The 13,404-nt window shown below is 45.9% G+C and overlaps 1 protein-coding gene across 4 annotated transcripts in view; it reads left to right on the top strand.

Annotated features, from left to right (window-relative positions):
• Positions 1-222: 222 nt before the first annotated feature.
• The window catches only part of LOC147633062 (uncharacterized), a 62,142-nt gene continuing 48,960 nt past the window's right edge, over positions 223-13,404 (top strand). For 2 of the 4 annotated variants that reach the window (XR_015267074.1, XM_086806061.1), the window contains exon 1: positions 223-2,968. Coding sequence is in view for 3 of the 4 variants with exons in the window: in XM_086806061.1 (XP_086662187.1) it covers positions 812-2,968 (2,157 nt within the window). In the remaining variant the exon portion in view is untranslated. The remainder of the gene's footprint in view (positions 2,969-13,404) is intronic. The other 2 variants (XM_086806062.1, XM_086806059.1) reach the window with 2 other exon arrangements.

Raw genomic sequence — 13,404 nt, 5'->3', positions numbered from 1 at the left:
ATTCATCCATGTAATGTGAGAAAATGGAATGCATGATATGGTAGCCTGCATGGGAAGGTCCTGGATAGATCGGATTTTTTGTAAATTTTTTAAATGAATTTTACTCACAGAGCCTTTTTAACTCAACCCTTGGTCTAGATTGGAACTCGAGTCTCTGTTTCGTATCCTAAAGGCAGATGTGAGGTTTGGTAGAGTTGACATTAATCTAAGAGTAAGGCTACTTGGTCACGACAAAGTCTTAAAGCATTAAAATAATATAACAGCAAGGGACAGTCTGTATGGGTTTCTTAGTTTAGTAATTAGGTATTAAAACCCAAAAAATAATCTACCAACCTGATTAGCATGCAGGAGGCTCTCCTTATCCAACCTACCATGAGATCAACGTTGCACAGCCCATATTTTGCTTCATGTTGTCCTCGTGAAGGATTGGATGGTGTTTTTAATACCCATCTTGTCTTTTTTGCTTCTCAAATCCAATCCGAACTTTGAAAAGAAGCAGCACTGGGTCCTTGTACTTCATCACACGTGCAGAACTCTATTTGTAGGGTTTTCCCTCACAAGCTAATGAAAGTTTAAATGCCTTCTGCATCAGCTAGAATTTCGAGGTATGGGTTTGTTCTGCAGTAGATCACAAGTGCAGTTTTGTCTGCTGGGTTGATGGGTCGCATGGAACTTTCTTTGATCGAGAAAATGCTGGATTTTCTTCCTCAGCAGCAAATCAACCGCAGTTTGCCAGGCTTTGTTGGTCGATCAAAGGTCACGGGTATCCTGCAATAACCAGAGTCTGTAAGGCTTTGTTGGGCGTTCAAATATGTGCAGTGGGGATTCCAATCACCTACCATGGCGGGAGATGTACAAGAGTGCAGCCTCTATACCTCAATACCTGCAATCCGCCCCTCACCGCAGGACAAGATCTCTCAGCCAAGACGACTTCTTCCCGCCTGACCACTCACTTTCTCTGCACAGATTGCACCATCCCACTTACCACAGTGAAGAGGAAGCACCCAAATCCCGCTCTTTCTCCTATCTCAGAGACCCTCCATCCAGATCAGAAGAAAAAACAGCGGCTGCCACCACCTTCTATCTTCCCAAAAGCCTTCCATCCAAATCAGAAGAAAAACCTTATCCTCAGCCAAGCAAGGCTAACAAGTTCAGTGATGCCCAATCTTCTAAAATGGAGGAGCCTGATGAAGATAAGGGCACCTGGACATTGAATCCAGGGAACTTTCAGCTAGCTATGTATGTGGCTATGGCTCATGGCATCCTCGGCATCCTCATTTTACTCCTGTACGGTGTGTGGATGCTTTTGGATGACTACAGGAAGCCAATCCAGTGGGCGATTCTATGTTCCATGCCCTTGAGGGAGATTCAGAGGGCTTTGGTGGAATTTTGGGAGAAGCCCCTCAAGCAGGGGATGGTGCAGACCATGTGGGCAATACCTGCTGCTCTGTTCAAAGCTTTAATCGGGACCATAATGGATGCAAGGATCGGCCTCCATTATCTGCAAGGGTGCAGTTCAGTCAAGCAGAGAAGAAAGGTAGGATTCTCAACTCTCATGCAATGGCTTTTCTCCTTTGCCTTCTTCACTCTAGGGTATGAGTTCTTGGGGCCTGCTCCCCTTGTTACTGCTGCCTTTGTGGGTATGCTTGTGTATGCTGCAGGTGTCAGCCTTGGTATCATTGCACCCCTATCTGGGCACCTTGATGTTCAAGCCACTTGGTCTATGCTATCTGTCAAACACAATAAGCTGGGAGAAGGACGGACCCTCCGGCCCATTGCTCGGTTCTTTGACCTCGTCAATACCAGGCTGACCAGTAGCTTTCTTGGAAGCTTGAACTTTGTCATAGCGGTCTTACTCATCTCAATGATGATCATTGGGTCTCTAGCTGGCCTGATTCTTTTCTCCTACAAGGTCGGAGTGGAAGGAAAGGATGCAGTGGTTGCCCTCAAAGCTCATATTCAAAGAAGTAACTATGCAGAACGCGTTGGTTTGAAGCAGTGGATTGAGGAAAATATGGTTCCGGATGTCATAGAGACACATGCAGGCAGAGCTTATGACACCATATCAGATCAGATAGACGTCTTTGCTGCACAGTACAACTTGACCGACTTGGTCAAGGCAGGGAAAAAGTATATACTTAGGCTTGCAAGGCGCCAAGATACTGGTGAAAACGTCTCTGAAATGTCTTTTCAAGTAGGGCCTCCCCCTTTGCTTCTAGAGAAATTGCAGAATGCAAGGTCCAAATTTGGTGATTATGATTTCAAGGGCGTTTACTATGAGCTTGAGCAAGCAGGACTGGTCCTATTGGAGCACTTTCACATCTCAAAAGAGGATCTCATAGATAAAATTAAGCAGTTGGGGAAACGGTGGCTGGACATTGGAAAGCAGGTGGTGGCAAGCAGTTCAACTCTGCTAGCCGGAAGCATATACTTGTTGGTTTCTGTTGGATACTCAATTGCATCCGGAGCAGCTGGAGTTGTTCATTTCTTGATGCAGGCTTTAGTTTTCTTCTCTGTGCTTTATTACCTCATTATATCAGAGACAGGTGGGGTGATGAAACAGGTGCTGAGCATTGTGCCACTCTCTGAATCTACAAGGAGTCGATGTGCCACTGTTCTGGAGGATACTGTAAGCAACGTCCTTCTGTCCACAGCCAAGGCAGCACTTTTTCAGGCTGCTTTCACTTGGCTTTTATTTCGCTTCTTCAATATCCACTTCTTGTACATGTCAACACTTCTAGCTCTTCTCAGTGCCCTATTGTCACTACCGTGCTGGTTCCAAGCATCTTCCCTTTTGGGAGGGGTTCAACTCGCACTGGAAGGAAGATATGTTCGGTCGGTTCTTCTCATGGTCGTGCACATGGGAGTGGTTCGTTATGGAGTATCGAAGATCCACAAGGGTAGCCCTTGCCACTTTGCAGGGCTCAGCCTTGCTGTGGGGGTGGTGCTTTTCTGGCATTCTCCAGAGGTATGTTATCAGATACTGGGTGCTATGTTTATCACTGTATGCTTTGATGGTTTGCATATCTTTTTCCTACAGTCATTCGTTAATAGGGAGCACAAAAAATATGACTTGAAAGTCTGCAGACCATGGGTAGGGGATGCTTTGGCTGACTGTACATGAAAAAAGTTTAGTGTAAGAGCTCCCTTGTGATGCAAAATGTTAGTTATCTGCTTGAATCAATTGTTCAAAACAGTAGTATAATCACTTGAGGCTGTCCAAATTAGAGTGCAGGTCACTGATGCTGTTAAGTGCCCTTACTACTTAGCATGAGTGGAGCCTTGATAACCAGGTGGAGCTGCTGTAGTGAATTGATGTATGGCACAAGGAACAGATGGACATCCTTATATAAAGTGTGGGCTTTTTCTGTAATTTCAACAAGCTGAAAAGAGCCATGTGGTTAAGGCATAAGTTGAGATCTTAAGTTTGGATCTAGTTGGGGCCCATTTTCCTGGTTCCACCATGTCCACTTTGCATAGAGCTTGTCCATGCTGGGCACGATTTTGCACTTTAGCATTTGTGACTAGGCATGATGGGTGGGTCCAGGCTTCAGCTGTCTGTGGACCATGTGAATACAAAGCCCAGTGAACAACCCATTAACGTTCACCATGTGCAACCAAGGGATGGTGTCGGGGTAGACTCTTGTGAATCCCCCTAAATATATATCATAGGCTGCACCACACTAATGTAGTGCATCTAGAAACAAAGCAAATACTTTTTTACATACCTAAGTGGCTGGCAATGATGCAGGAAAAGCTACATATTCAGCAGTAAGGCAATAGATGGCTACTCAATATAACCATATGGTTTTTTTTTTCTCATCTTTTTACCATGGTGCACCCCTGAACCTGAAATATATGACTGACTGTCTCCTGCTGCAGTGTGGCTTTCTACTCAGCCGTAATTGACAAGGCAATGCAAGGTAATTGACTCATTGTGCAGAGGAGGATAGGGGCCAGGGATTTAAAGGCCAACTATGCCTTGCCGTTGTGCTTCTCTGATACACATCCTTGTTATTGCATTTCATTTGTGTAAACCTTATGCTGACTGTGCCTCCCACAGACCTTGTGCCTTGGCCAAAGTACTGCATCTTAGTCTTTACTTTTTTCTTGTGAGATTTTTTTTTTCCAACTAGCCTTAGGTCCAAGATCCTCCCGTAGTTACTGTTTTTCACCCCCCGTAGGCGCTTCCACCTGCCCGTGGGTGATGCCACTGAGGAAGCACCTTGTGGGGGTTTGAACCTAGGACCTCCTGGTCCTAGGCAAACACCTTCACCACTTGGGCTATCATCTCATTGGCTATGCTTGTGAGATTTTCTGAAGAAGTAGCCTTGAATACTTTGACTTTAACATTTTTCTAGGTCAATATCTTATATTTTGTAGGAGGTACACACGATTTATGAATGCCTCTTCTTCTTTACAACTTCCTGGTTCTCTGTAATTTTGAAAGCTTGATGAGGTGGTCTTAATTAGTCAAGTTAATGAAGTTTTAGGGCCATGCTTGAAGCTGTTAAGTCGTCCGATTGTTATGGCTAGAATAGATTGGAAGGTTTTACAACCACTTGCATGAAAGTCAAGATACTTATGGAGTCTTTTGAACCAAAAAATAACCTCTATGAGGCCAAACATGGCTCATGTGTGGGCTAGAGATTGGGTATGTCAGCAGCTAGAACGGGATTATCCTTGGATTACATCAGGCTGGACAGCTTAGGGAATGGCCATGTGACAGTTGAAGCAGCCACGTGTGGCGCTTCAGCAGGCCTGCATAGAGGGCTGATCAGGCCATCAGGCATTGCAGGGCAGTGCAACCATGACAGGTGCACACGTGGACAGCCTTGGCCAGTTCATGCACAGGATGACTAGGCCTTGGTGTTCATGTGAAGGCGCAGCCAGCCCCTACACACAGAAGCGTGGCCTGTAGGGCACATTGAGTATGTCTGATGGCAGCACATGCAGAGGATAGCAGTGCCGGATTTGTGCGCAGGCAAGCCATCAGTGTGGGCAGTGGTCTGGGCAGCGTGGGCAGGCTAGAGGCTGGACAGGTCGTGTAGATGGAAGATAGGTGTAGAGCATATGCCTTGTGGATGGATTGATTACAAGTGATGAGAGGAGGCCTTTATAAAGGAGCAATGTAACTGGCTGATTGCCCCCATGAAGCTGGCCAACAGCACTAATTAAATCAGCCTATGACTAGCATAAAATGAGAAAATACAAGTGTGCCAATAAAAGACCAAGTTCCCACAACGCAAGAGATGCACAAAATTCTAACATCTCCCACCATCCGATCTTAGGCATTTGATTCGCATACCTTTTTCTTTCTCAACCAAGGCTTTAAATCTCTAAAAGTAAGTAAACACCTCGGTTTTCTCCCTCATGAAGTAAACCCACACTTTCCTAGTGTGATCATCAATGAATGTAACACAGTACTTGTAACCTGCAATTGTTGCAATCTTGGTCAGTCCCCATACATCAGAATGTATAACATCCGATGGCCTTGCACAGTGACGTGCTTTTTATGCGGGAAAGCATGTTTGGCTTGCTTACTAAGCTGGCACGCTTCACATACTTTGTATATACCATCAATCCTAAACTTACTAAGCTGGCATGTGTAATATACTTTTTGCATACCATCAACCTTAAACTTCGACAAATCTGTATTAATATTTTGGGCTTGCATAACCGATGTATATTCACATGACCAATGCGCTTGTGCCATATGTCAATATTTGCAATGACACCTATTCCATGTACGAACATGGCTGTCACCTTAGGCATGTTAACATCCAAATTAAACATCCTGCCATTTTTGTTACCCCTTGCAACCAAGTGGCATTAATTTTTAAAGTCTTTCTCAAAGCACTCTTGAGGTTTGAACCTTACTTGCAAACCCTGCTCAATCATTTGTCGAATAGAAACCCTGTTGTTCCTAATATTAGGAACATGAAATACATCTACCAGGTACTTCATTTTGCCATCCTGCATAGACAATGACACTTTAACAACATGTGCAATGGGATGTACAATATCATCATTTGTTTCTACAAGGCTGTTGTTGACGTGGTGGTGGCCAACCAGATACTCTTGGCTATCATGTGATACATTACTTTTTGTTGGGCATTCTCTAGGGCATGTCTCTGGAAGGTATAGAGGCTGATCCATAATTTTCTTTGGGTTGGAAGTGATGGTTTGCGAGCGCGGGTCAAGGTGGCTTGGAGGGTGATTATCTTGTCTCGTCATCTTGGTGTATTGGACATCATTGACTTAGCTATTCATACCAGAGCCCTGGTCGGCAAGCTGGTCGTTTAGGTAGGTGGAGAGCCTTGGAAGGCCTTTCTTCTCTCATGGATTTTGGCTCATTGTTACGTACCTAACACTAACCCTTGGGATTAGGGACTAATCGAGCAAGGTTAGGAGAGCTGTGGGATTAGGAAAAGCAGGCAGACTCAGGTGGCTAAGGTTCAGATTGAATAAATCCAAGGTTATTTATGACTAGACTGTTATTTATAGTAATAATAAGCACTATGTAAGTGAGTCTTGGGTTATTATTGATTCATTATGGCCTGGACTTGGACCAAGAGGCTTAGTCTTGCCATGGATTGTTGCGTGCGCGGAAGCCTTGCTGTACTGATTCACAACCCTAAGCATACTTAAGAACATTGATGCTAATTATCATATGATTAAGACACAGAGGAGAGAAGAAGAGAGAGATTAGTGTTCAGGTTTTCTTGTATTACTATGGTACAAAAAGGTGCTTGTACATGACTGAATGATGAATTATGAACTGAACTATGACTTGCTGTTATGCTGAATATGATTTATTGCTTATATACTTTGATGAGGGTCCAGTCGGCCAGTAGTCAGCCAGTCGGCTTGCTTGTCAGGACAAATAATCATAAAATGCTGAGGGCCCCCATGGGCAAGCATTGGTGGTATAGGATGTTAGAAGTCATCTCCTGTCTTTTTTTATACACCAGGGCCTTTGTTGTGGGTGTGCCCGCCCTTATGAGGTGTTTTCTCATTTTTCCCCTCTCCGTATTTTTTCCCCATTTTACCCATTTTTTCCTATTTTTTTGTGGCATGGGAGGCAGCCCCGGGGTGGCAGGATGTCCTTGTCTGTAGCCGACTACAGCTGTTTGCGTGTACTGATGTTGGCCGACTGTGTGGACACCTCTCTTGTCTATTTTTATACACCAGGGCCTTTGTTGTGGGTGTGCCTGCCCTTATGAGGTGTTTTCTCATTTTTCCCCTCTCCCCATTTTTCTCCCATTTTTCCCATTTTTTCCTATTTTTTTGTGGCATGGGAGGCAGCCTCGGGGTGGCAGGATGTCCTTGTCTGTAGCCGACTACAGCTGTTTGCGTCGTGTACTAATGTTGGCCGACTGTGTGGACACCTTGTTGGTGTTGGCCGACTGTACACTGTACTGGCCGATTGGTTTATAACCAGTCGTGGTGGACATGCCGCTGTCAGCTGCCCTATAGCAGGCCGACTGCTGTTGGGGGGCCATATAAAATGGCCCCCAGCCCCCTTGTCACCATTGTATCATTCCCGGGATCTTCTTGTGTATATAGAGCAGAGTTACACGCCTCTACCACTCTATCTCTTGTGTTGTTATTTTTCTGCATGCGTTTTGCTCGTGTTCCCAGATTTGGTCATCATCTCCGCTGCGTATTCTGACATGGTATCAGAGCCTAGGCTCTAGATAGTTCTTGGGATTTGTGTGAGCAAGAGGGGGACTCTTGTGTTGCTAATTGGTGGACTGTTCAGGAAGAGAAGTTGCAAGAGGAAGGCGGGCTTGGACAGCCACTTGCAGGTTTAGAGTTTTTTTTCCCACCCACCCACCATTTTTCAGTTACATCCCCGCGATGGCAGATTTGTTAGAGATGGCTGAGAAGCATGTGAAGATCCTGACACTCCCCACGTTCCCAGTGGACCGTCAGTTGGACGGGAACAACTACGGCATATGGAAGGTTATGATGAAATCTGCTCTGGAGTCTTACGACCTCGCTAATTTCGTCATTGTTGGGGTTCCACGGCCGGAAGTAGAGGAAGGGGAGTTACCGTCGATCCGAAAGGACCGGGAGGCACAGGCACAGATATGAAATCGTGTCAACGCCAGGGTCCGTTCGTTTATCTTTCTCAACTGCACACCGCAGGTAATCAATCATGTAAAGCATATGACGCTGGCCAGAGGTATATGGCAGCATTTGGCTTCTCTTTACAACAGGGTATCGCCCATGAAGAGGATTTTCTTGGAAGTACAGATGCGGGTTATAAGCCTTGCAAAGTCGTTGACGATGCGGGAGCATATTAACAAGCTGCAAGCTCTTCAGCAGGAAGTTCTTCAGGCTGGGAAGGATATATCGTCAGAGGACATGGCCATAACGTTGCTGTCACACTTGCCCTCTCAGTACTCAGCATTTTACTCGTCTTTGATTACCAGTGGTGGCAGGCTCAGCACCATCACGTGGGAGGAGCTTGTGCCCATGGTCTTGGACCAGGAGGAACGATTCACGAACCCTCCTCAGGGTGGAGGTTCGGAGGCCTTAACTGGCCAACGGTCGAAAGGTCGTAACACGGGCAAAGGGAAGGCTTCGTCGGAGAAGTCTTCTGAGAAGAAGTCCGTTACTGACTGCGAGAAACTAAAGGCAGGGAGGACCTGTAATGATTGTGGCGAGAAAGGCCACTATTGGAGGCAGTGTCCCAAGCGGAAGACCGAGAAGGGTGAAGATTTCTCGGCAGCAATCATGAAGACTCCGACTTTTGTGCACCTGGAGGTGGTGGACACCGATGTTTCATTTTCTTCAGGCAGGGAGGAGATTGGAGGACTCTTTGCAACAGATACTCGGGAGTGGATTCTAGATAGTGGTGCTTCCAGGCACAGGACTCCTTCCCGTTCCGGTTTATAGGATCTTTGCAGGTTTTATGGTCACATTTTTACTGGGGATACATCCACTATCCTAGTTCACAGTGAGGGCAGGTTTGGAGATAGTTCCCGATGGCAGAGGAGGGAAGCATTCTTCCTAGGTGTTGTATGTTCCGTCACTTGGTTTTCATCTGTTGTCAGTGCATCAGCTTTGCAAGACTGACGTACGGGTGGAGTTTGATGAGCACTTTGTTGCTCTCCGGGACAAAGCAACAGGCCAGGTAGTTTGGGAAGGCGGAGTGGAGAATGGAGTTTACAAGCTTTCAGCACTCTCTCTCCCAGGTCCTCAGGTTTGTGATGAGTGGCAGTCTGGTAATGGCCACTTAAGTGTGGATACATGCGTATTCTGACATAGGACGCTAGGGTTGACTGGCATGGACTCATGGGAGTGGAACCTTAGTCCTTGGGTCTGGGGAGGTTTGCGAACATGAACTTACGGTTGGGTGGTTGTCACCATTTGGTTCCCTCACCCATCTCGACTATTGTTTTATACACTAGGTGGAACCAAGGTGTGAACATGGATCTTTCCACAAAAGAAAGCGGGAACATTAACTGGCAAGATTTTGGCCTGAAAGATGGCATCTGGGAAAAAGTACCATGGGATTGTCATCATTAAAGAGAAGAGATGGTGTTTTCACACCCTATTAGCCGAGGGCCCCTATGGGCAAGCATTGGTGGTATAGGACGCTAGGGCTGACTGGCATGGACTCATGGGAGTGGAACCTTAGTCCTTGGGTCGCAGGAGGTTTGCGAACACGAACTTACGGTTGGGTGGTTGTCACCATTTGGTTCCCTCACCCGTCTCGACTAGTGTTTTATACACTAGGTGGAACCAAGGTGTGAACATGGATCTTTCCATAGAAGAAAGCGGGAACATTAACCGGCAAGATTTTGGCCTGAAAGATGGCATTTGGGAAAAAGTACCATGGGATTTTCATCATTAAAGAGAAGAGATGGTGTTTTCACACCCTATTAACAAAGGGGTGGACATATTATTACTTTTGACAAGTCTATGTGGACAAAACAAGGTGCCTAACGCTAGCTTGGGTAGCAAGTTTGGGAGAAAAGCATAAAGTAGCTATTTATGGAAGCACAGCCACATATGGCTTAAAGGGGAAAAGCATTGCAAAAATAGACGGCCAAAACTCATAAAAAGGGCTGCTTCTCTCTCTCTTTGGGCATGCACACACATCTTCAGCAAGCGACCAGCTCTCCCTCTCTCTTCTACGCTGAACCATCCGTACAACAGCTGTCAACACCTGAAGAAAACTGCCGTACTGTTGTCAGGTCTCTCCCTCTTCTTCTCTCTGGTCCGTATGCTGCAAGTACTTAGTAGGGGCTGTTGGGATTTGTTTTCGTTGGCCGTACAGCCTGGACAGCTGACTGAGTTCTACTGTTCATACAGTTGCGGACAACTGTCTTATAAGACCGAGGGGATGTCACCATTTGGTTCCCTCACCCGTCTCGACTAGTGTTTTATACACTAGGTGGAACTAAGGTGTGAAGGGGGATCTTTCCACCGAAGAAAGCTAGAACATTAACCGCCAAGATTTTGAGGACAGCTTTGAGGACTGTTTTTGGACTGTCTTGGACAGTTTTTGAGAGTTCTTGCCGAACGTGGACTCGAGTTGCCTTGCCGAAGTTCTGTGGGAAAGATCCGGTGAAAGCACCCGCAGCTTGGTGTTCTTTGTAACAGAAAAGTTTTTTTCTGAATAAAAGCAATACCTACAGGGGGCCAGCCGTTCCGGCTCAGTGTAGCATCTATTTGTAGTGTTTGTGTCATCTTTTGTTGTGTGTTTTTCCTGTTTGAGAGAGAGAGGTGTTTTGTCAACTTGTTCCAAGTCTTCCGCTATTTGTGATAGTGGTATTAGTGCACAGTTTCTTGCCTATTCTATCTAGGCAGATGATCCTATGGCTATGGATTGGACCTAGAGTTGTGAGGAACACAAGGAGAAGATTAGAACTCTCGAGCACATGGTGGAACAATACATTAGCATCATCGATGCACAACTTGACCGTCATAACTCTTTGACAAGGCAGCTTTGACAAGAGCTTCAGAAAAAGGATGCAAATCTGAAGATGTACCAAGAAGATCCTCATGTGAGGACAGTTACGGAAAGCAAAAGGGTTATGGGGACCAGTGCTACAGATGTTTTTCTAGATACTGTATCAATTGTCACATGCACTCTGCACTCAGTGCATGGTGACAAACTAGCTCATCATCAGCAGTGCAACAGTTGTACAGTATTAGAACCCAGTAGGATGATATTTGTCGTACGCCATGACCCCATTGTACATCCTCAGTCCAGGATAAGTCAGGCACGAGCTACGTAGGTCATTCCTCAGCCTTAGCAGGTCAGTCAGTTAGTCAAGTCTCTTAACCCACTTGGAGAGAATCATTCATGCATGCAGAGTCAGTAGAAGCCTTAGGGTTTGCATCAGAAAGCACTCTGTATCCTGCATGCATATCCCTGTGCATCATTTAGAACATCCCAAAAGCCTTAGGGAATTTACTAGGATTTATCTGGTATTTTTTTTCATATTTTTTGGTATTTATTTAGCATTTATTGTCATTTATAAATATAAACTTTATTAAATAAATGACCAGCCAACTTGACCAGCCTCTAGTTAGTATAAATAGGCTTGCATAGGGCTTAGTTTCTCATTCAGTCTTCAGTGTGCTAAGAGCTTTCCTCCTCAGCCCTAGGAGTTCCCTTGTCTTCAGCACTAGACTAGTCTCATCCAGCCCTTGGAGTGCTTGAGTTTGCTTCAGCCAGCCGTGGTTCTCCAACGCATGCAGTTCAGCAATTCCTACAGCCATAAGCGTAGCAATTCAGCAGTTCCTACAGCCATAAGCGCAGCCATTCAGCAGTACTAACGCAGCCATTCAGCAGTCATAACTTAGCAATTCAGTAGGACAGCATACAGGCGCAGCCGTACAGTCCTCCACAGTCCCCAAAACAGCAAACAGCCTTGCGTTTTCTGTCCAGCATCAGGACAGCCCTGCGTTTACAGTTCCACAGCAGTCCTACCTTGCGTTTTCAGTCTATAGTAGTTCTCAGCCTATATGCATCATCCATACATGCTACAACCCTCTGGTGAAGGTAACATAGCATTCATAAGCATTTACAGCATTCTAACATAGCTTAGAACAGTCCACCGCCTTCTTTTCTCAGCCTCAGGTGTGCAGCCCTTCCTCATGCCCTTGGGAAGAGTGCATAGGCTCGAGATCAGTTCATCGAGGTGTTTCTACAGCCGTGTAAAGTTCAGCCAGGCTTCCGATCCTCCGAGATCTTGCGTTTGGCTTATCTATAGTCCACAGTCATTCTCTCTAAATAAATAAAGCAAATACTATCTCGTTATCGGGATAGGGGGCCCTTCAGTGGGTAATTCGGGACCCAATCTGGTGTACAGTTCTCATATCTCTCTCTCATATCTCTTTAAAGTTTGAAGTATTAAAGTGGATTGCTAAACTCACGAAACTCAGGATACAGAAGACGGTGTGAGCATTTGTGTGATAGGATCTTTCAATACAAAGACTTCCGCTACATATCACATTGGTATCAGATTCAGATTGTCCACACACACTGTATCCTAGCGTGGGGGCATCCTTGGATGGTTAGATTGCGTTTCGGCACGACCACCGACTTCAGCATCATGTCTATAGAAGAGAGTACTCATCAGCCGGAAGACGTCTCCCCCGAAGGAGACCATGTTCTTCCGCCTACAGCAAACACCATAGCTCTTCTTAGAGCTCAGAACCAGCTGCTCATGGAGCGTCTCCAACTCTCGGAGGCAGCAACAACACGTCCTTCTACACCTCCAGCAGCACCCGACTACATCTCCCTCTTCTCTCAGATGGAACAACAAAGGAGAGAGGATGAGGCCCGAAGGAAAAGAGAAAAAGCAGAAAGACGGGACTATGAGGAAGCCCAACGCAGGATCGACGAAGACCGACGTCAGGCTGAACTCGCCGCTCGGGAACACCAACGTGAGCTTGATCGAGAACGTATGTTACTCGAGCACCAACGGGAAAAGGAGGCCATATGCTTGAGGTGTCAGCAGCTCTCCTCAGTCTCCCCAGTCATAGGTATCACCAGCCAGCAGTCCGTAGCAACATCAACTACCATCATTCGCAGTCAACCAAACTTCAGTAAGTATGATGGTAAGTGTGATCATTCATCAGTTAATCAATTTATTCATCAGTTTAATGCTCATTTTCCTTTAGCTAGGATCACAGATCCTCAAGACGAAGTCCACTTAGCGGCTTCCCATCTCACTGGTGAGGCAGTCACTTGGTGGCAGCATTGGTCTAGTATTCATACAGACCAGGCCACAGGTGTCACAGCCTTTGACTGGAACATCTTTGTCCATGACCTGAAGACCAGATTTCTCCCGCCCCAGTACATGACCGGTTTGAAAGACGAGTTCTATGGACTCAGACAGAACGGATCCCCAGTGCTTCAGTTTTCCGGTAAGG

The sequence above is a fragment of the Cibotium barometz genome, chromosome 12 (genome assembly GCF_041138505.1).
Source record: "Cibotium barometz isolate CiBa-2024 chromosome 12, ASM4113850v1, whole genome shotgun sequence".
NCBI classification, from domain to species: Eukaryota; Viridiplantae; Streptophyta; class Polypodiopsida; order Cyatheales; family Cibotiaceae; genus Cibotium; species Cibotium barometz.
This window is presented reverse-complemented; position numbering and strand designations above follow the sequence as displayed.